This window comes from Daucus carota, chromosome 9 (assembly GCF_001625215.2).
Source record: "Daucus carota subsp. sativus chromosome 9, DH1 v3.0, whole genome shotgun sequence".
Lineage (NCBI taxonomy): Eukaryota > Viridiplantae > Streptophyta > Magnoliopsida > Apiales > Apiaceae > Daucus > Daucus carota.
In genome coordinates this window covers 33,079,946-33,103,611 of record NC_030389.2, presented here as the reverse complement: position 1 = coordinate 33,103,611, position 23,666 = coordinate 33,079,946, and the positions used below count along the sequence as shown (strand labels likewise).

At 33.7% G+C, this 23,666-nt stretch overlaps 3 protein-coding genes and 1 pseudogene across 7 annotated transcripts; 3 read left to right on the top strand and 1 right to left on the bottom strand.

Moving 5' to 3' along the window:
- Window positions 1-321: 321 nt before the first annotated feature.
- On the top strand, window positions 322-5,184 carry LOC108200202 (uncharacterized). The gene is made up of 9 exons (XM_017368269.2): window positions 322-633; window positions 1,001-1,188; window positions 1,908-2,086; window positions 2,682-2,966; window positions 3,049-3,107; window positions 3,228-3,264; window positions 3,372-3,443; window positions 3,910-4,240; window positions 4,534-5,184. The coding sequence occupies exons 1-9, from the start codon at window positions 507-509 to the stop codon at window positions 4,963-4,965; spliced, it is 1,710 nt and encodes a 569-aa protein (XP_017223758.1). The 5' UTR covers window positions 322-506; the 3' UTR covers window positions 4,966-5,184.
- Window positions 5,185-7,026: 1,842 nt separating this feature from the next.
- On the top strand, window positions 7,027-15,138 carry LOC108202876 (sulfhydryl oxidase 2). Of its 4 annotated transcripts, XR_001803247.1 has the most exons (13): window positions 7,028-7,404; window positions 8,696-8,720; window positions 8,800-8,892; window positions 9,593-9,774; window positions 10,472-10,541; window positions 10,636-10,704; window positions 10,801-10,874; window positions 10,968-11,121; window positions 11,608-11,648; window positions 13,493-13,639; window positions 13,712-14,152; window positions 14,391-14,476; window positions 14,807-15,138. XR_001803247.1 is itself a non-coding variant. In XM_017371467.1 (12 exons), exons 1-12 carry the CDS (start codon window positions 7,052-7,054, stop codon window positions 14,410-14,412), a joined length of 1,671 nt encoding a protein of 556 aa, XP_017226956.1. In that variant the 5' UTR covers window positions 7,028-7,051; the 3' UTR covers window positions 14,413-14,761. The 4 variants fall into 4 exon arrangements, 2 of the variants coding, with proteins under 2 accessions (XP_017226955.1, XP_017226956.1); XR_010287579.1 differs by having other exon boundaries at window positions 7,027-7,404; window positions 13,712-14,476; XM_017371467.1 differs by lacking the exon at window positions 14,807-15,138 and having other exon boundaries at window positions 14,391-14,761.
- An 86-nt stretch (window positions 15,139-15,224) lies between these two features.
- On the bottom strand, window positions 15,225-17,145 carry LOC108202877 (uncharacterized). 2 transcript variants are annotated; one of them, XM_017371468.2, is made up of 8 exons: window positions 16,890-17,144; window positions 16,492-16,770; window positions 16,346-16,417; window positions 16,178-16,245; window positions 15,954-16,095; window positions 15,760-15,840; window positions 15,571-15,674; window positions 15,225-15,470 (listed from the first exon to the last, which is right to left on the bottom strand). In XM_017371468.2, exons 2-7 carry the CDS (start codon window positions 16,729-16,731, stop codon window positions 15,594-15,596), a joined length of 684 nt encoding a protein of 227 aa, XP_017226957.1. In that variant the 5' UTR covers window positions 16,732-16,770; window positions 16,890-17,144; the 3' UTR covers window positions 15,225-15,470; window positions 15,571-15,593. The 2 variants fall into 2 exon arrangements, with proteins under 2 accessions (XP_017226957.1, XP_017226961.1); XM_017371472.2 differs by having other exon boundaries at window positions 15,225-15,467; window positions 16,492-17,145.
- Window positions 17,146-19,362: 2,217 nt separating this feature from the next.
- On the top strand, window positions 19,363-22,701 carry LOC108201941 (loganic acid O-methyltransferase-like; annotated as a pseudogene).
- Window positions 22,702-23,666: the final 965 nt, after the last annotated feature.

Below are 23,666 nucleotides of genomic sequence, written 5' to 3'. Positions count from 1 at the left end.
AATCCCACTCACCCACTAACTTCATCTACTTTTCTAAATCTATCACTTAAATATTAATGGGTCCCACCACTTTACCTACTTTTCTTTCTCTTTCTTATTACTTTACATTACTTTATACACTTTTCTTAGTCTCCGTGCCCGATACAAATGTATACATCTAAATGGGACGGAGGGAGTATGAAAAAAAAGTAAATAACGTGCTAGGACCGCGGAAGTGTTATTTTAAGACGCGGCCTCCTGGTCTTCTTTCTTTTGACCAAAACCTAAACCCACAAAGACGTACTTAAAACTTAAAAGTGTTGTTATACATACAGATACTTGTCTGTATATATAACTGTTAAAGCCAGCTTTAGCTTCATTAATTTCTACCCGCTCTTTCTCTCAACCCATGTGACACTCTCCTATATATGCATAGACAGGCTATCAGATCTTTCTCTCTTTCAGTAAAGTAAAGACAGAAACTCTTGTTATCAGTACACAATGATGTAGTGAGATTTTGTGGGAAGATGAAGAAGATTAGTCTCTTCTTTATCAATCATTTGGCTCTGATTTGGGTCCTTTTTTCAGCTTCAGTTAGCTCCATTTCAGCCCTTTCTGCACGGAATGATCAAGAATCTGTCAAGATTGTCACGGGTTTGTCACATTTTTTAATCTTTCAAGGGTTTTAGTTTATGGGTTTTTGTTATATCACACACATTTGGTTTTCTTGATTCAAGAATTTTCTTTTATGATGATTTGAGCAATGAATGTTTTCTTGATTTAGTTTATTTGTTGTTATTCTTGGTTTTTGATGATCTTTCTTGATGTGTGGAGAATGCCATTTTAATATCTTGATTTGTGTGTAAATTTGCTGAAGAAATAGTTCTGAATTAAGCTTTTATAGTTGTAAGGTTTATGTATGTTGCATAATGGTAGTCACAATTAGATTTTTTGGGAAATTTGAGATGGTCTCTTTTGTTGTTTATTCTTGATTTGGGGGTTGTTTTTGGAATTGGTGTAGGAGATGCTGGTTTAGGGAGGTGGAGAAATGGAATCTTGAGTGCTGGTGCAGAGGCCCCGGGACCGGGGACTGAGACTGTCAAGAGCACTATTGTTTTGGCTGAGAAGAGGACCAATAGGCCAGACATACTTTCTAAGTTTAGACGGTATCGAGGTGGTTGGGACATTGCTAATAAGCATTACTGGGCTGTAAGTTCTATATAATTTTGAGTATTGTAGTTCTGTTGTGACTGATAATTATCCATTTTTACTTTATTCTTACATATGCCATATACTCCAAGTGAAATGTCAAAGTTTTATCTATCGTTGGTCTATGATCAGGCCGGATCCAAATTGGATACTTGTAACAACACCTTTTTTTTCCATCAAAAGTGCGATGTCATGGCTCGATTGTATAAAGCAATCTTACCTTGGACTACTACTATGTGATTTGGCCTATATAACATCTAGTCTGTTATCTGCTTGTCTTAAGGAAATTAAATTATGATTTAAAACATTAGAATGATTCTTTCATCAATCATTTAATTTGTGCCTGTACTTTTTTATCCTTGTAAGTTGTAAGTATGATGTCAAAACTGTGATTAGTTTGCTCTGGACATTGGGCTAGCCATTTCGAAGTGTCGTTTTGTAACTACATATATTCAGTGGAAGATAAGAGAGATTTATTTGCTTTAGTTCCAGCATATTCTACATTCTATCAAGACATCCCTTGTCCAAGACTTGAGTGAGGTGAATGATATATGATAAATGTAATTCCCTGGTGCATTATATATAGAAAAATATTCTGTTGCTGCTGTTTTCTTTGAATTTGAATTGTCTAGCTAATGAGTGGTATGTTTCTGTATATTGGCTAATTTTTTTATTTTTTTTTTTACATGGTTACAGTATTTTGACTAATATCTATGCAGTCTGTTGGGTATACAGGTGCTGCTGGCTTCATTCTTGCTGCTATATGGTTTGCCTTCTTTGGTGTTGCACTTGTGGTACATCATTGCTCTGGGCTGTTTGTAAAAATAACTAGCACAGATTCACTATGGTCACGAAGAATATGTTTAATAATGATCATTGTCTTCACAGTTGCCGCAATGTAATAATCTGAACTTTTAATCTGTGACCTTCTAGAAGCTTATCTTGTTAAGTTTTTTCAATTTTACAGCTATTGAAATTGCTAGCATGGTGAAAGTTGAAATATGTATAGTCTGGCAGTGATGAGATAAAAAATATTTAAATCTATGATAACCAGTTTAAGTGGTTGTCAGTTGCCTGCAACTTTTTTGAACTTCCATTCTAGTTAAAATGACTAAATACAACATGATTATATCTACATTCTACTTTTACCCTGGTCTTGACACACATAATTCTGAATGTGCGATTATATGTTTCTTACACATTCCAAACTTAAAAGAATTCCATTTACTTTCTGACTATAGAAAAGATTTTGACCACACCCAAATACATTTATTTCAAGGCTGGTGAAATATAACTTGCATTACTAAATTTTTCGGGGTCTTCTGAGATAAAAGACTTTTTCAATCGATTATTTGAAATTGACTTGTTCATCTTTCAGATTTCTCTTTGTACATTAGTAGACTGTGTGTTATTGGCTAATATCCAATTTGTTGAATACCCCTTACTGTAAAGATTTCCATTTTACTAATATGGCTGATTGCTTTGTCTCTCAGAATCGGATGCATCCTCCTTTTGGTTGGACAGGATGAATTTTGTGGGGAAGCACTACATACTTTGAATTATGTTGTGAGCCAGTCAGATTACACCGTGCAGATACTAAGAAATGTTACAGGGTTTCTGTCACTTGCAAAGACAGTAAATGTAGCTCAGATAGTCCTCCCTTCAGACGTAAAAGATGACATTGACAAGTTGAACACCGATCTAGATACAGCAGCAGAAACACTCTGGGAGAAAACAGATGAAAATTCACACAAAATAAAAAGAGTCTTTGATGTTGTGTACGACCTTTTTCAGCTTTGTACTAGCTTTCTTTAAATTTGGTTACACACTAAACTCTCAATCTGATTGTGTATGTTGCAGGCGATCAGTGTTGATAACTGTTGCTGCAGTGATGCTTCTTGTATCAATTCTTGGTCTCCGTATGTATCATATTTTCCACGAACTAGTTTTACTTTTCTCAAAAATGAACTTTATTTAGATCTCTCACTGTTGCCATGTTCATGCTGGCTTACTAATTTGGTTTGCTGTCTAATTTGCAGTGCTATCGCTTCTTGGTCACCGACATGCAATTCACATGTAATTTCTGCTTATGGTCATTTTGGTTTCAGTCTTCCCTCACTAAGATATCGATGTTATTGTTGTCTGCTTTTTAATAATCTTGCTAAGCTATGATATTGTTGCAGATTCGTTGTCAGTGGATGGTTACTTGTCACAGTTACATTCATCCTTTGTGGAATTTTTGTGATACTTGACAAGTGAGTTGCTGAGAATTTTATACAATAACATATTGTTTTTTGCCAATAGCTTCCTTTCCTGATTAATTTATATGTACTGTTCCAAGTTGAACCAATTTTTCGTGGTTATGTGTACAACTGATGTCAAATTTGGTCAATATTTCTGGCTTTGGGCATCTGTTTTATACTTTGTGTCTGAGCATTTGTTTGTCTTCTCCAGTTCGGTGTTTATGATGCTGTTTTGTTTCTTTTTGATAGATTACACAAGTTTTTTAAAAAAAGTTTTATAATCTTTTGTTTGTGAGAAAAACGTGTGTTCGACTGTGCTTGTATTTTCCAAATAAAAAGTTATGTTACTACCTTTCATATTCTGCAACACAACTGTGTATATGGCTGATGTCCCTTGTTCAATTTAGCATCAGTAAACAGTTTTGTTAGGCTTATTAAATTCTGCATACTGACAAAACGATAAACGTATGTGGTCCAGTTCAATTTCTGATACCTGCATGGCCATGGGAGATTGGGTCGATCATCCTCATGCCGAAACTGCTCTTAGCAACATCCTTCCTTGTGTTGACCAGAGAACTACAAACAAGACACTGATCAAAAGCAAGCAAGTTGTTAATGACCTTGCTGATATTGTAAATGGATTTATAGACACCTTTGCTAACCCGGATCCACCTCGCCAGGACAACAACCCCTATTATTTCAACCAATCTGGGCCTCCGGTGCCACATCTGTGTTATCCTTACGATTCCAATCAGCTTCAAGATCGTCAATGTGCACCTCAAGAGGTTTCTATGGCAAATGCTTCTCTGGTATGTGATCCGTGGAATATCTTAGTCAAAAAGCTTCCTTTAGAAAATTATACACAATATAACATGATAAATTTGATACATTGTAAGAGATGTCTAATAAAGTTAAAGACTGAACTCTCGTCTTAATATTGTATTGTTGTCTAATTGTATATTATTTTTCCTATTTACCAAGTAGTATTATATTTTGGTAACTGAACATATATTCCGTCAAAGAGAGAAATAGTAGCATAGTATTGCAGGTTTTTCATAGCCTGTTTCTTCTGTTTACCCTTTTTCGGTTTGTGGATATACAGGTTTGGCAGAATTACACTTGTGCGGTGTCAGAATCTGGACTCTGCAGCAGCGTCGGGAGGCTGACTCCTGATATGTATGCCCAATTAGTTGGAACAGTCAACATAAGCTATGGCCTTGAACACTACGCACCGTTAATGCTGAATCTACAAAACTGTGATTTTGTGCGAGCCACATTCCGATATATCACCACAGATTATTGCTCACCATTAGAGAACCATCTCCAAACCATAAATGCAGGTCTGGCCATGATCTCCACAGGCGTCTTGCTCAGTCTTGTGCTTTGGATAATATATGCAAATCGCCCCCAAGGGGAGAAAATATTCGGGAGCTTTTCTTTTGGAATTAGAGGTAGGTGCGGGAATAAAAGTTGTAAAGATATGAACAAAGATGATGTGGCATCGAGAACGAGCAATGGTAGGAATGAAGTGTAGGAAAAATTAGAAGTAGATAGAAATATGTTGGTAATAAATCGATGTGTGATTCTTTTATAGCCCATCTAAATCTGGCGCGAAGCACCATTTTGAGATTGTGGTTAGGTGTTTGTATATTAGGATATCTGCAATGAGACGGAGTCGAAGTTCTTACCGTGCCTTTGCAGGTCAATTATTCTGGTTATGAATACAAAGTTTCAAGCAGTGTGTTTCAACTGAGATTTCCATGCATGTTGATGGTATATTAACTATTTTAGTGAACTGTATCTGATTTTAAACAATTCTTTTTAACCCTTATCCTTTTTGATGTGCAAAGAAAGAAAAGTAATGATATAAAAAAATACAAATTTTTAATAATTTTTTGATATAAATGTTAAACAAGTGATTTATATTTGTTATTTGATACTCTCGTTTCAAATTAGATGTTCACTTTCAAAAAATCACACAGTTTAAGAAAAAATGGTTGTTTATAAATTAATTGTATTAAATGATCATAATATGTGGTATGAGATTGATCTAGGTAATATAAATAAGAGATATGTGATGATGGAGAAATAACTTTGAAAATATGATTTTGTATTGAAAGTTGAAGTGGATAATTAATTTGAAACAATTTTTTTTTTTGAAAGTGGACATGTAGATTGAAACGGAGGGAGTAAAAAATAAGACATATTTCAGAACATTTTTTTGAATACTTTTCCTAAAAGTAAATCTTTATTTATGAAAATAAAATTAACTAAACGGTGTTTAAAAACTTTTTTTTAAACCGGCGTTTAAGATCCTTTGATATTGTCTGTTTTGTAAATTTAAAGCAGCTTATTGATAATACAGTTTTCGTCACTGTACCATTTAAGCAGCTTTTCAAAATAATAATTTTTACTCAAAAAGAAATTGGTTTTTGAATTTTTATGATAGAAGGTGACAAATTATACTACCAAAGCTAACCAAAAAGAGTACTTTTATACTAATATATAGGGGGCGTTTGGCTTAACTTAAAAGTGTGACTTATTGCTTAAAATAAAGAAGTGGATTATAATTGATAAGTGAACTTGACTTATAAGTTATTAAAAGTGTTTGGATAACTTTTTCCAATAAGTCAATTGAGTGTCTGGTAATTTAAATGTATAAATTTAAAAAAAAAATCAAATTATTAAAATATTAAAAATTTTATTAATAAATAAAGTTTATTATATATTAAAATTTTTAAAACTTCATAATAAATGCAAATCACGGGAAAAGCTCAAAAAAAGCTAGCATGTCTAGCTTCCAGCTTCTGGCTTAAAAACCCAAAATAAGCACTTCAGCTTATTTTTGCCAAACACCACGTAAAAAGTAGAAGCTTCTTAAAGTGCTAAAAGAAGCCCGGAAGCACTTATAAGAAGTTTAGCCAAACACCCACATAAACAATTATTAAAAATCCAATTTTGTTAACAACATTTTACGGTTTCACAATTTTTGAACAAGTCCGAAAATCTATTTAATGAAATCTGCTTTTGCTTCAAAACAAAAAAAAAAAAGCCCGAAAAGTTAAAGATAAAAGATCACAATGGTGGAGACCCAGGAAGAAAATGATTTCAAAGATAATATAAACTAATGTTATTACCGTTTTATCACGCTTACTTAAAAGGATGGAAATTGACCATCATAGGTTTGACAAATACTTTGAGTAATGTATAAGAAAACAAAAAAATGGTACATCTTTTCAAAAAAAAAAAAAAAAGTTGAAGTAAACAAGACATTAGACACATTGTGCATAAACAACAAAATCTGAATTACAAAAAATATTTCACCGAGCCTCAGGTCAAAAGCATCTTATATTAGTGATTCATAGTAATAGATTATAAATCATATATTTATTAGTCATATCTGGCAGTTCCTGATTCGTGAAGATTAGGTGAGCAAAAATTGGTGAAAGTAAAATTTTTTTAATTATTTTTCCGGAGAAATATATTAGTCTCATGTATCTAGCATGGGAAAAAATAATCGATACGGGAAAAAATTATTTTTCATTAATTTCTTAAAAGAAATAATATAATCCACCTGAACATTACACAGCCATTTAAGTCGCATTTAAACACAAGATTTCATGTGTAAGAAGCAGGAAAGTCGGAACCGTTTTCTAGTCCCTTCCCCTTTAGTACAAAACCCCCAAATCCCGACCTATACACACAGCTCTCCCATATATACACACAAACTCTCTGTATCTGTACATCGATCTTTTTCGATGTATAAGTCACTTATTCTTGCGATTCTGTTACTTATAAGCTGCTTTGAAGCTTCGTGTTCGATCACAACTGGATCTCGATCACTTCTTCGAGCTGTTAACACTAACGCTCAAGATCACACTAACTTTGCGATTGATTTGAATTCGACTAGCTTCGATGCGGTTCTGAAAGACACGCCTGCGACGTTCGCGATTGTTGAATTCTTTGCTCACTGGTATGTTATGTTGTTTTGGTTGAATCTGGATGAATTCGGAGAAATAAATTTTAATTGTTTTGAAAGTAGAAATTATTTATTTATTGAGCTTAGGTGTAGTTAGGTTAAATTAGGTTGAATTTATATGAATTGGTGAGGATAGGTTTAGGTCGGTTGGATTAGGTTGAAATGTAGTGGATTGGAGAGAAGAGTGCTTGTTCTGGAAAAAAATGTGATTTTTACGGTGAATTGGAGGTTGTTTGTTTAAAAGAATGCTTCTTTTGTTTTTTCCCCGAGAAAATATGATTGGGAGAGAATGTTGATAGCAAATAGATAGTAGCGGCTTCTTTAGGATCGGATAAATTTGTTTATTTTACGAGGTTGAGTTTATTTAATCCAGGTTAGGTTAATTTTGGAGTGAATTGGAGAGGACTTCCTGTTTTGCAAAGATGGGATTTTTACTGGAAAATGAGATTGGGAGAATTTTGGTAGTAAATGTGTTCGTTAGACAGAATGCATTTTACGAAAAATGTGATTGGGAGAATTTTGGTAGTAAATGTTGTGGGACATAATGTAGAGAGCGGTGGAGTTGGATTATGGTTTATTAATTGATTAAAGTTCTTAGCTTTTTCTATGTGTGCGAAAATGGAATCTTGTGTGGTGGAGATGAAGGTGTTGTTTTGATAGAAAGACTGCCTATTTACGAGAGAAAATGTGATTAAGATGAGAATTTTGGTATTATATGTTGTGGGACGTAATGTAGAGAGTGGTGAAGTTGGTTCTTGTTTTTTTAGTTGATAAAAGTGCTCAACTTTTGTATATATGTGTGAGTGGGTATAATTAATAAATAATGAGGGTTCTTATTTGACCTTTTGCCTATATATATGTCCAGTCTGCGAATGATGGAAGGTAAGTGAACAACTTTAACTGTTTCCTGTATATGTTTCTGAATGTTGAATGATGTAAGGCAGGGGAATTGTTGTCCTGCTAAATCTTTTTGCTTATTGTTGTCTTTATGTTGGTCTGAGAACTCGAACTAGTATAATTCTGAAAGTTGATTAAAAGGTATAGGTATTTGTGGTTTCTGATTTGGAACAACGGAGGGCATATAATTTTAATAAACGATGCTGGCTTTCGAATATAAAAAAAATGCTGCACCTATAGTTGGGTGTAATCAACAGAATTTTTGCAGATGGTTAGAGGTGATTTAAGAAATTTACAATTTTTTGTAGAATTTACATTTAGTTCTTGTCTGTGAACCTTCAAGAAGGTTTTCTATGAATATTTTCTCATGGTATCACTGGTCTTGCAGGTGTCCGGCTTGCAGGAACTATAAAGTATGTATTAGTGCATATATTAAAACTGACTCCTTGCAGTAAGGTTTCTCCGTGCTGATTGTTTAATTTAACTTTGCAGCCACAATATGAAAAAGTAGCCAAGCTTTTCAATGGTGCGAATGCAGTTCATCCGGGGCTAATTTTGATGGTCAGGGTTGACTGTGCAGAAAAGGTATTGCTGCTATTCTTTATTGATGCTTTATTGTTTAGTGACTGACTGATTGCCAGCATGCCATTATAGTTCACTTATGAATAATAAAAACCACTAAGCACATTTTTTTTTATTTTAGATACTAGTTTTGTAATTTTATTCGTGACGGTATGGTTTATTCTCTTCTCATCTTTCTGATTTCTAGATCTTGCTGGTTATATTGAGACAACCACCACATCACTGTTCATCAGCATAGTTACCTTATTTATGTATCTGAAATGACAATATGACTATATACTAATTTTGTCATGCATATGGACTGATGGATGCCTCAAACAAACTTGTAAACAACTCATCATGATAGTGAATTTGACGAATTTGAACGGCTAATGATGTATCAATTACAAGATTTTTTTGATGTGATTTCCTTCTGTAGGGGTCTGAACCGTTTGAAGTATATTTCCACACTCATTTTGATTTCAATTATGTTTCCGAAATCATTCTTTTTTCCCAACCCATAAACATAACAAGAAATGGAAGTCGGAATTCTCCCTTTTATACATCACACTTAAAGTCCTAAACATGCTCGATATCACTGGGAATCTAATTTCTGTTGGTGAATTATTTGGTTGTTAGAATCTCTAATTTTCAAAGTCTATTATTCCTCTTCATCATCTCGCTTAGTGATCAGTCCTCCTTTTCCAAATGTTTGGCAGCACAGATAAATAGTAATCTTTGTGATAAATTCTCTGTTGATCATTACCCACTGCTTCTATGGGGTCCACCATCTCAATTTGTCTCCGGCAGTTGGGAACCAAAGAAGGAGAATAGTAAAATAATCTCCATTGATGATGGAAGGACGGCTGATAGATTGCTGAAATGGATTAATAAGCAAATGGGCAGGTAAGAAAATATTGTATATAGTTCGGCAAAATTTTTTTTGGACTATTCTTCCATCTCGGTAGTTGGATTGAAATATGAGATTCTTGATTATGCAGGGAAGAGATATTTTAGTACTTGTGTTACTGTATATTACAAGTCCTAAACGGAAACTATTACTCATTTCTGTTGCAGGCATATAAAAAGCAATTTGTAATTTTACTACTTGATCTGAATAGAAAACCAACGAGGAATTAAAAAAAAAATTACTTATTAGTATTTTGAAATTTTTAGTTAATGTCTTGATCTAATACTTCAACTATCTACAATCGCGGGTGTAGAGGGGCAATGCCAAACTATATAAGTTGGGGTTGTAAAACCTGAACTGTCTGAATCAGATATCACTATCGACACGCGATTAGTAGTGCGAGGGTTAAACCAACACTATCACACGTCTTAACATTATGGGTTTATTTAAGGTATAATTGTTGTGCAGGTTACATCTTTGTAGTAGTATAATATTTGGTTCTTTATGGTACTGAAGTGAAGTAAATTAGTTTATACAATTTCTTTATTGGCAAGGATCCCCAGATTTATGTATATTTTGTATAGTAGAACTGTGTCTTTTTTGTGGATATATAATGGTATAATACATAATACACATAAGCTTAGTTTATGTGACTTACACAGTGTTGTATGCTTTTTTCCCTCTCAATGACAGCTCGTACAGCTTAGATGATGGGAAATATGAGAATGAGCATGTTTTATCAAATCTCTCAGATCCTGGACAGGTCCTTATAGACTTGCTTCATATTATTAAACATTAGATTTCCCTTTGTTATTTGGTTATGTGTATTAACTTTTTTAATGCCTGCCTTTATAAAGATTGCACGTGCTGTTTACGATATTGAGGAAGCAACATCAATGGCCTTTAACTTAATCTTAGAACACAAGGTGCACATCTGTTTTTGTATCCTCGTCTTAGTGTTAGATATCTGATGACCTGCTGTTTGATAAGTGATTACTTACTATGCATATGCATTTGAACAGATGATAAAATCTAAGACTCGAGCATCTTTTATAGAATTTCTTCAACTTATCGTGGCGCATCACCCTTCTAGGAGGTTAGTGCAACACTGCAACCCTTTTGTGTCCAGAACCAGTGTACTACATATTGCAATTTCCTTCACTGTTTACCTCTGATTTTTTTGTATCAGGTGCCGGAAAGGAAGTGCGAATATACTAGTAAACTTTGATGATTTGTGTCCATCAGATATCTTGTCAGGCAAGAAACAAGAATGTATGACAAGTGGACCAATTACCTTAAGTAATTCTCATATTTGTGGCAGCGAAGTTCCTCGTGGATATTATGTGAGTCTTGTGTTCTGAATATATGAGTGTGCAACTTGTGTCTAACCAACTTTGTGCAGGATTTCTGAATATGATCGAGTTTCTTTTTTCTCTAATAATTGTTGAATGTGTAATTTCAGTCATCGTAACTTTTCTAATCTGGTTTTGCAATCTTGAGATTAACAATAATCATATGGGTTAACCGCTTTGAATAAAGATACCACAGTTGAACTACAACAAACAAACAGTATTACCGTTATCTGAAAATTTAAGCAGCTAAATATTTAAGTTAGCCGCAACAACTCTGTTTAGGTCTCAAGGCTTAGCTGAGTTTACAAATTAGGCATCATGTTTATGTACATTACTACACTCCAAGGGTTAAAACAGTAGCCTTCAATTTTATTTTTGCTCTTGATTTGCAAATATCTGCTGAAAATTATTAACACACTTAGTTTGAATATGATTATCATGAAATTAAATAAATTTCGCTGTGGATTTCTATTGCAGATGTTTTGTCGTGGTAGCAATAACGAAACAAGAGGCTTTAGGTAAATATAAGCTTATTTTTTATGCTTAATAATGTTTAGCTATATCGATTTGAATTATCATCTGAAATCTGAATAAATGATGAATGTTTTGTTTAAATGGGCAAAAATAGTTTGCCTTGTTTAAAAAGACCAACCTCAATTTGGAAATGATAAGGAATGTCTCAAGTTCTTTTGCAAGCCACAAATATCTCACACCTCGACCTGTTTGCTGTTGCTTTCGGCTTTTCCTATTTAAACGTAGCTATAGAAGTGTAGACCTTATGTAACTGCTTTTTATATTTACAGTTGGTATTTAGTATTATTGTCTGCTGTTCTTGAAAGAACAAAAGAAGTTTGCATGTAGTATAAACTGTCTATTTAGTCTATAAGAACTTGTATACTGTTAATAGGATGTAACGGCGAATTGAAATAATGTCAAGCAGTTAACTTTTCTTCTTCAAGGAAAGCTTTTAGACTATTAGTTGATGAAGCCATAATAACCTAGTCGACATCCAAGGTGGCATCTGTGAGTTACATGCTAGATGTCACGACACAATAAATTAAATACATTGTTAGCACTTGGCAGGTACATGCTGTGGAGAAAATCAAGGGAAAAAATATGTAGAGGCCTAGCGGAGCCACATAAACTAAAAGATTAGTACTATATTTATCTTTTAATTAATTTAACTTGTTCTATACCCCCATAGTCTGAGACACTATATGTTACGGTTATGTCAACCATCGCTGGAGATGATGGTGGCATACTGCATAGAGCTATTTATATATTTTACCTTTACCAAAGATGGCCTATTGTACTGCCTTCTATCAGACTATATTTTCCTCATTATGTAATTATGTTTTACTTATTTAAATGTGTATTAATATTTTGTTTTCATAACAAGTACATCTACTTTTCATATGAATCTAAAACATGAATATAATTATATATTACCAAGTGGGAGCTAAAACTAAAGTTGAGATGGCACAAGAAGAAAAAAAATAACTATAGTTGCATTAGAATTGTGTTTTAAAAGGCTTGTAAGAGAGTAGGCTTCAGTCGCGGTATATGAATAATGATATAGGGTAAGAGACTGGATTTCACAATGGAAAGTTTTAATATTATCAAATCTAAGTAAAAAAGATAGTGGTAGTCACATTGGTATAGAATTGAACTATTAACTAAAAGAATCTGCACTCTTTTTGTATATAAAGTTTTTTCTAATCTCAATATAAGCATATTATGGAAGTATTGAACATATTGCATCTCAAGAATAGGTGAACTCTAACTGTTTGGATTAGCCTTTGTGAATACCTCCTTATGCATTAACGTTAATGTAGAACCCGTATAGTTGTTTCATATTTGCAAGCTGCTTCTTTATGCGGTTCCTTCTTTTCCTTTTGATGAACCCGATGCGAAGTAAACCATCATATGCCCGCAGAAATTGGAATGACTTTCGGATATGTTTTTATTATTAACTGTTATACTGTGGATACAGAGTTATAAGGGGTTTTGTTCCTTTTGTCCTTCAAATCTGACTTGCAAAGTCAAAACTTATATTGGCTGATATTTGAGGAACTATAATATTCATGCAAAGCTTAACATTTCAAAATTACCTTGTTCTCTTTGCTAAATTAAGTACCTTTCATGATCATTTTGATTTAATTGACAACAATGTCGGTGCTGGTCACTAAAATATTCACTTTTAGGTGAGTTGGTCATGACCAACATTTAACGAGCTATACTTCTAGTGTATTCCTACTTGTTAACTAATATTGCTGGCTCGATGTCTGCATTGCTTCCGTATTTGAAGTTGTCCAGGAAATTTTCATCTTTTAATGATTTTCGATGCCTTTTCTTTCTGTAGTTGCGGATTGTGGGTTTTACTACATTCACTTTCTGTAAGAATTGAAGATGGAGAAAGCCAGATGGCATTTTCAGCCACATGCAAGTTTATTCACAATTTCTTTATCTGCGAAGAGTGTCGCCAACATTTTTATGAAATGTGCTCAAGGTAATATAGTGAATGCAGCATTTTTAGTAAAATTTCAAGTTCAACTTGTCTGACTGTTGAAAACCATTGCAGTGTCTCTAATCCTTTCAACAGTACCCGTGATTATGCCCTCTGGTTGTGGACTGCGCATAACAATGTTAACAGTAGACTAATGAAAGAAGAAGCCTCTCAAGGAACTGGTGATCCTAAATTCCCAAAGATGATGTGGCCTCCAAAACAACTTTGCCCTTCTTGCTATCTTCAGAGCCCCCAGAGTGATGCCGAGAATCAAATCGATTGGGACCAGAATGAGGTTTTCAAATTCTTGGCTAGCTATTATGGGAATACACTCGTGAAACTGTACAAAGACAAGGAGCTTCTTGGTGAGGCTGGAAGTGACAAGGCAGTTATCGATGATTTAGCAACTTCAACAAATGCACTTGTTCCTTTGGGGGCAGCACTTGCTATTGCTTTAGCAAGTTGTGCATTTGGAGCACTCGCCTGCTTCTGGCGTTCAAAACAGAAGAATCGAAAGTACTTATACCTTCATTCTTTAAAGAGCATATAACTGTTAAAAGTCATAATCTCTTTTAGAATAGAGTAGAAGAGTCGAACACGAAAACATTTGTCAACATTTTATTAAAAGGAAAAAAGAGAGAAAAACATGGTGGGAGTGAAGCTATTTGAAAAGAGAATTTTAGAGAAAGGGATTGGAGTTTTGCTAGGTGGCACAATTGCTTTCTTATTTGTTTTTCTTCCACCAACGTTTCAGGCAAAGGAGAAGCTGGAGTTGAGATTTTTAAAAGGAAACACTTTATATATGGCAATGAATTAAGGTTGGAAAGCAAGTGAAACCAGGTTCCTATATTCAACCTTATGGCAGCATTTTACGTGTGACCAGTTGAGGTCCCTTCTGTACCATTCATAGCCTTACAGTTACTATACAAAATGGAGTGTACAGGTTTATATACTGGTGTCAAGTTTGGAATAGGATTTCATTCTTCTTTATACATGCTTCTCTTCTAGTTTTGTGTACTCCTTTGTTCTAGCATTTTTATGCATATGAGATGGACGCTATATTTGGAGTAAAATTGTTCACAAGCTACTTTTGAATAGCAATTTAAATTTGCGGTTGTAGATCAATTCTCTGTGCTTGTGCTTGATATTTGTTGCTTCCTGATATGCTAGGCATCTGGCACTTCCTGATATGCTAGGCATTTGGCACTTGGTTTGCAGATATCAGGCATAGTATAAGATATCTGTTAAAGGTTTCATCCACCTGTTTATCGGAAGTTATTTTGAAGTGATACATGTACAAGCTAGTTACTTCAGTCAGATATTGGATGCTGTGAAGGTAACATTAGTCGATTCAAGTATTCCATAGCCTTGTAATGAGAAATAGGGGATCAAAATGAACCCATTACTGATTACTAGCAAGTATAATTTGTCAAGAATACTAATTGGTGTTACTCCATTACCTAACAACCATCAGCTCTTTTATAAATTTGTAGCTTATACCCTGTCTTTTTTTTTTTTTTTTAAATTTAAAGTCTCTATATAGCATATTAATATGAAAGATAGTTACATATGTACATGCAAACAGCCCTTCAAGAAAAGGTAAGAGCTGCATTGCCATAAATTATAAGAGCAAGCTCTAAGCTAGTGTGATGCTTATTACTTGATGAGTATAAGAATGTTTCATTCATGCTATAAGTCATGTTTGATCAACCATAGATGATTTCTGAAGTAGTAGACTCGTAGCACCACATTTAACGAGCCTTTCCCATTTGAGCAAATTTTCCAGAAACTTTGAGAGCAAGCTAAAGTGGCTTATAGGCTGTAGAATCATCTCCTTCACCACAAGAAAGGGATACATTTCTTAATTGCCGATAATCAGCGGAAAATCCACCAAATAACCACCATAGCCCATAGGTGAAGAATAGAGAGCTTACCATCTTAAACATTTTTGGTGTAGTCAGCGGTACCGTATGGCCCCAACTGTTCTGAGTATAATATAGGCTGGAAGAATTATTCCTGAAGTGCGCAGGAGAAAGAACTGAAATCACAAAAATTGAGAGACTGAATCCTTTGAAGTGTAGCAGTGTTGGTTTTCGATTCATTTAAAGGCTAGTTTATCTCACCACGAATAAGGGGAATGAAAAATCATCTGTTCCATTGATAATGAGGGGAAGCGTATGCCTTAACATCAGTAGAACCATAAACTGCACAGCCAACACGTAAAAAACAAACTTAGAAGTTAGAATATAAAGTATATATTTACTTCTTACACGTATGGTTTGGTTAGTTTGAGGTTTTTTTAGGGGAGAAAACATACGATTGCAGCTAATGAAAGATATCGCGTGAAGCTTCTTGAAGCAGAACCTGCAGATTCATCATCCAGAGGATCAAGAAAATTGCGATCAGCTGAAACCACTGCTATCGAGTGAGATTCAATTAGGTTAAGTCTGCCGATAGCCCTGAAACCATCAGTTATTCAAGTGTTACAAAGGACCACTCTTCACAAGCAAGTGCTCAAACGGAGAAAGAAAACACAGCTACCTTAAGTTCACTGGAATATGCCCAAGTCGAAACACAGGTGGTGGAGCTGTATAATTCGGCTTAAACAACTGTATAATACACATCCAGAATTAAACAGAGAAATCTCCTTACAGGCATAATCACTTAACGAAAACTGGAAAATGTAACAGCAATGGAAAGAACAAGAACCTGGTTGCATATCTCGCAAGTTGTATTACCCTTCACTCTGCACCACCTTTGCACACATCTGCGATGAGCATACTGCAGAACAAAAGAAAGAATCACAGAAATGAGCACTGGCAAGCCATAACACAGTACATAGATGTGAAACCAACCTTTAAACTGCCGCGACAGGAGCAAGGCGCTTCCAACAAGGACTCAAAGTCTTCATCCTGACATATCCTACATTCAGCCACTTTCCTCTGAGACAAATCAGTTTCAGAATCCAGGTGGGAAGCGCAATCCACAACTGTATCATTGTTTTCTTGAGCCACCAAGTGCCTGCTTTCAACCGCAGCCTCCAAGGTGGATTCAGTAAGCATCCGATCAACTAACAACACAAAGTGATCTCCCATGTTCGGACAACCTCCTTGCAGAAAAGTTTCAGACAAGAACTGAGATGTTGAATGCAGAGTTTTTATCAACTTAGAGTGAATATTCTTAAAGTACTAACACAGAAAAGGTGGAATATAACAAAGATACTTGACTTAAAGCAGGAGATGAAGAAACTAACACAGAAAGTCTTGCAGAAAGGAGAATCAATTATGTTCAAGCCAAGAAAAGTTCCTCTTTATATGTACTTACATGTAAAAAATGTACATCAATTCTTGTCTGTTTATCTTGGTAGATATATGTGTTTTGAATGAAGCAAGAGCTTATAGTGATGATGTTGTCAGCACGCAATTTCGCTTGCTTATAAAACCCTTTTGAAGTAAACAAAACGTACCCACAAGTCCACAAACTGTTCAATATGTTTTTTAATTAAATAGAACATACTATGGATCCATTTTATCTTTGATAGATTCGAATTCTTGATATCTCGTAATACAATCAGATCAAAGCTCGACCTTTTTCTTTTATACTACTTACAAATGATCATGCTCCTTCCCTCTCTAGTTCATCTCTTTTCAATTCAGATCTATACATAATTTTCAGAAACTAAACTATAAATTTGTATAATGAATCAAACTATTCATGATAACCAATTTTTGAAATTACGTAAACATTTTAGAATTGATTATGAAAATAAGATAATAGTACAATATTGTTTGTTTTGGACCGAGTACGTGTGAATTTATTTTTTTATACTCTTCCCAAAAATTTAGTGGAATTATTAGACTATATCGAAATGACAAGTGATTCTAGAATTCATGTGAGATTATCTCACGTCGCTTCTACAAGCCATGTGAGATTGTCACAAATTGCCATAACTTGATATTTCGATACTATTTATTGGAGATCTGTCTTTCTCAAAATTAACGTGAGACAATTACCGACAAACATGCCATCTTGAAAATTTTAACTCTTTTTACTAAATGAGAGTATAATATTTTTTAATTTGGATATTACAATCTTATGATTTATTGTTAAGTTAGTTCTGTTTGCTAATGTGAGAGTAATATTTTTTAACTTCGAATTAAGTTGCAACCTCATGATTTATTGTTAAGTTAGCGTAAGTTTACAAGCAAGGTCCATGAAGCATGAGGTGACTTTTAGGTTTGTTAAACTTGTTAGCTTCGACGGAGAAACATGCACCTGCACACTCGCGCACACAAAATAACACGGCAGTTTTCCAGGTTAAATCACTCTCCATTGAGTCAAGCTGGCCAGTATTAATACTTATGGTATTTATGATAATATATTTAGATTTTATTAAATTTATTTATTATTTATTTTTAATTAAAATAAAGAAAATAATTATATAATAAAAAATATATAACAAATAAATTTGATAAAATCTAAATCTATTATTATAAATACAGGAAATCATAACTTTTTAGTTGGTTGTGATAACATTTAAAAATAATGTATAAAACTCTATAAATAATATTTTACTGCGTGAACTCATATTTCGAGATGGTTGTTGCATATTTATGGTTATTTTAGTGACCTGATACTGTTTATAGTTTAGGGACCTTCTTGATACATTAAAATTAGACAATTAATCCTATTTTTTTTATTTTTCCATGTGATATGTTAACTAAGGACTTATTCCAATAATCACCTGGACACGTCATTTTCTGGAAATTTTTTATGATAACTATTTGGAAACTCTTTTTTCTCCCGCAATTCTTTCTCTTTTTGGCGGTGGACGAGCAAGAGGAAATTTGAATAGATTTGACATTAGTAGTCCTTCTCTTCCACCAAGTTTGACCAAAATTTTACGGTCACCGTGTGGGCAGAACTTTTCACAATATCGAAAAAATCATAATCAAGTTGTAAATCTTTTATCGGTTTGGCTAGTGTGTGCCCATGGGCACATGCTAAGTACTAACATTAATAAAAATGGAGGGTTTTGATTGGTGTGGTTGTTGTAACTGCAGGGGGTCCACCATTAATAAAGAAGGTAAGCCAATAGAAACCCTCCAATTTCATAAATTTTGGTGCTTAATGTGTGCCCATGGGCACACCATAGAAAAACCGATCTTTTATTAATGTACAGGTAGATCTGTAAATATTACTCCCTCCATCCCAAATTAGACAAGCTAGTTGATTTTGGTCACGTAAGTTAAGGTGCATTGACCGTATAGTTCCGATTTTTTTTTTTTTTTTTGTAAATGAAAATTTCATATTTAAATTTTTATTTGGAAACATAAAATTTCAAAAATAAGTAATGTAGCTATGCGGTCAATAGACTTTAAAGTGCGTGCCCGAAGTCGACGAACTCATCTAATTTGGGATGGAAGGAGTATAATGATCGTCTTCGAGGTTAACATGTTTAAGGGTATCAACAAATATTTATTGTACTCCCTCCATCCCAAATTAGATTAGCTAGTTGACTTTGGACACGTAACTTAAGGTGCCTTGACCGTATAGTTTCAAAAATTATTTTTAAAATTTTTCTTTTGTTAATGAAAATTTTATATTTAAATTTTTATTTGCAAAAATAAAAATTCAAAAATAAATAATATAGCTATGTGGTCAATAAATTTTAAAATACGTGCCCGAAATCAACGTTGAGATGGGGAGGAACACTTATTACTACAGTACAAGTTTTTGAATAAGAGTAGGACAAAAGATCACAAAACCCGGAGGCAAAAAAAACAAAAACAATTCTCTGCTGTTTTTCTGAGTAGATCTAGTAGTGGTTCTTCTACATTCACAGCTGCCCTCACATCATCTTCAAAACAGAGGTAAACTAACAAGACTCATCATTAACAAGACAACTATCACTTCCATCCTCTCTCATTTGCAGGTGGTTTTATGATTTTGTTTAACACTTTCTGTAAAATAGCTGTATGTATGTGTTGCGTGTAGGTGTGTAGGGTAGATTGAGATTATTGTGGGTATTTTTGTTGATTTAATTGTGTGATATAGTTATGCTAAAAAGTAAATAAATTGTGTGCTGTATGTATATGTTGTGTTTGTAGTGTAGATGGGCGGTGATTTGGTTTTCTTTGTACATTTAATTGTGTTGTTTTAAGTCACTATCTCCGTTTTAAAATGATTATTTATTTTAAAATTTTTATATATAATTTGTGAGATAAAAGAAAAATGTATTTGATATATTATTTTGACTAAACTAAAATGTATATCAGTCAGAAAATGGAGTACACTGTAGCTATGAATGGTGGAGATGGACCAGACAGCTACACCCGAAATTCCAAGATACAGGTATTTGATTTTTATGAACCTGCACATCGATCAAATAATCTCCTTGCACAAACTGATAAACTATAATGCATCGATAGGTCTGATACAAGCACCCATGTGTTTTTATATGCTGCATGGATCCGGAAAGCATACATTATAAATTTACGACTTACCATATGCATCTTTGGTTTTAAATTTGAAACTGAGGATGCATTTATGCATCCATGCCACATTATCAACTAACTATAATTGGTATGCATAGTGGTGAACTTTAAATAAAGTTTAGGAGAGAGGAACTAAAGTTGCTTAAATTTGGAATTATTTGGACGCAAAATGCATCTAAATAAAAAAACTTTTTGATGCTAAATTATAAGAGCAAGTCCAATGGAGGTGTTAAAGTAGGTGCTATTGCTATAATATAGCACCCAAGCACAAAACTCAACTCCAATGGGATGCTAAACTTGAATGTAAAATAGCAAAATGCTATACTTGGTTCTAAATATAGAACCAAGTATTGATGGTGCTATAATTGCCACATAAGCATGCAAGTGACAAAATACATTAATAAGGTAATATTGACAAATATAGTTATGTACTTTAAGATTATGTAATGAGAATATAGGTTTATTTGGATATGTTTGGTTCTATTTTACATTTATCATTGGATCATAAGTTCTATTTTAGCATCAAAAATCACTTTTTGGTTTCAAATTATGAAAATAGCTACATCTATTATAACATCACCATTGAACTTGCTCTAACAATAGCTATAGTTATTTTGCATCTTGCATTGAGCAAGTCCAGTGGTGATGCTAAAATAGATGTAGCTATTGTTATAATTTGAAATCAAAAAGTGATTTTTGATGCTAAAATAAAACTTATGGTCCAATGGTAAATGCAAAATAGAACCAAACATTTCCAAATAAAGCTATATTCTAATTACATAATCTTAAAGTACATAACTTTATTTGTCACTATTACTTTATAAATGCATTTTGTCACTTGCATGCTTATGTGGCAATTATAGCACCATCTATACTTAGTTCTATATTTAGAACCAAGTATAGCATTTTGCTATTTTACATTCAAGTTTAACAACCCATTGGAGTTGAGTTTTTTACTTGGGTGCTATATTATAGCAATAACACTTTTTTAACACCACCATTGGACTTGCTAACACATGGATGGCTTGCCAATGCAAGATGCAAAATAGCTTTAACTATTGTTATAATTTAGCACTAAAAAGTGTTTTTTATTGCTAAAATAGAACTTCAACTCCAATGCTAGATGCATTTTCATCCAAATTTAAGTAATTTTAGTCCCTCTCTCCTAAACTTTATTTAAAGTTCACCACTATACATACCAATTATAGTTAGTTGATGATGTGGCATTGATGCATAAATGCATCCTTGGTTTCAAATTTAGAACCAAGTATGCATATATGCATCTAAATATAGAACCCCATTGGAGTTGAGATTTTTAGCATTTGATTTCAAATTATAGAAATGGCACCACTTATAACATTGTATTGGACTTGCTCTTATACCCAATTCAAATGTTATACGTATTTACATGATTTACTGATGACAGGAAAATTCATTCGATGTCACAAAATCGTTGCTAATTGGGTGCATAAGAGACCATCTTGATATACAGAAAAGTTGCAAAGTTTTCAGGATGGCGGACCTTGGATGCTCAGTAGGCCCTAACACATTTTCATGTGTTAAAACACCATAATACAAGACGTGAAACTCAAGTTTCATACTCAATTTCCAGGATTCATCAGCCTCCCCGAGTTTCAGGTTTTCTTTAATGACACCTTCTCCAATGACTTTAACACGCTATTCAATGCTCTTCCTATCGATAGGTTGTACATGGCAGTAGGAGTTCCTGGCTCTTTTTACGGTCAATTGTTCCCAAAAGAGTCCATGAATTTGATACACTCTTCTTTCTCTTGTCATTGGATTTCTCAAGTTCCTAAAGAAGTACTAACAAAGGACTCCAGGGCGTGGAACAAAGGCAGAATAAGTTATGTCAGAAGTTCTATTGAAGTCAAACAGGCTTTCGCTGCTCAGTTTATGAGCGATTTTAAAGCTTTCATTGGTGCAAGATCTGCAGAGTTAGCGCCTGGAGGGTTAATATTCATATCCATCCCCTGCAGGAGCAATGAATCTGTACTAAGCATCTTGGAACCAATAGATATCTTGGGAGACGCTTTCACCGACATGGTTAAGGAGGTAATTAATGCATCTGCTATGTACAAATTTTTGAATTGCATGACATTGATTAACTTCTTGAATTACAGGGCCTAGTAGCGGAAGAACTTCTAGACTCGTTCAATCTACCACTCTATATACCGACACCGTCTGAGGTGATTAAATTAGTGTCCGGTGATAAGCATTTGAATATTCTCAAGGTGGAGGAATCATTTTTGAAAGTAAAGATGAGTTCTGCTGAAGATATTATGTATGGAAGTTCTCATCTGAGAGCAGCGATGGAAGGAATTATAAACAAACACTTTGGGCCAGATATTCTCATGGATGACCTTTTTCACCGATATTGCAATAAGTTCACAGAATTTTCAGCCCGGTTTAAGAATTTTGACAAGGTTGGTATTGTTTCCGTAGCTATTGAGCGAGTGATCATGTAGGATGAACTCGTTTAGGCGAGTAGATACTCCTATTCCCTTGTAAGAACATCTCAAAGGAGGTCACGGCGTATTATTTTTTGAATCTGCTTTGTTCACTCTGCATTTAGATTTTGGTTTCTATCTAATTATGCTTAACTGTCAATCATGAAAAGCTCTCCGGACTCTGAAAGGTTAAACTATAAGCTCTTGTTAGAGGCTACCTAGTGAGGAAGGAGCTGCTGCCACACTTTATAGTATGCAAGCTCTCATCAGAGCTCAGGTCTCTATTAAATCCCAGAGGGCTCGTCGTTCTTTCAACCATGATCAGCATTGTCAGCCAGTAACCTGGCATAAAAAGTCTATTACAAGTATCAAATACCACTATTTAACCAGATTTTCATAAAACTTATGTGTGTTGTGCTAATTATAAACTTGACTCAAGTTCTTGTTTTAGTTGAAGTTGATTTACCAGAAGCAGCATCTCACGTGTTCTTGATTGCTCTTGGTGCAATATGTGATTTTTATTGCTTGCTGCTGATCTTTTGATCTCCAGATTTTGGTATTGGAGCATACCCATTAATTTTTTTAAAATTTATTATCGTAGGTCAGGATGTTTTTGTTTTTTTAACCTTAAATTTTATATTTTAGCTTTTGAAATTGGTTATAGTTTTAAAATTATATACTAGATTTAGACCCTCTCCAATCTTAAAAAACTTAGTTAAAAGATATAATCTAACCTTTCGAAAAAAATCATAATCAACCGGTGTCTACAATTTTAGCCAACCTCTCATTATGCTTATGGAATCACACATCATTTATAATCATATTGAACATATTTTATTTTAACAATCTAAAATATTAATAACTTATAATGTTAAAATTATAAACAACCAATACATTTATTCATCAGATTTTTTTATTAATAAAAATGTACATATATTTTTCTAGTTAAACAATATTAAATCTTAAAAATAATTTTTGGACATGATAAATTTAATATTTAATCATGAAATGCAGAATATAACTTTATATAAATTACATATTATAAAAATATAATTATATTAGGAT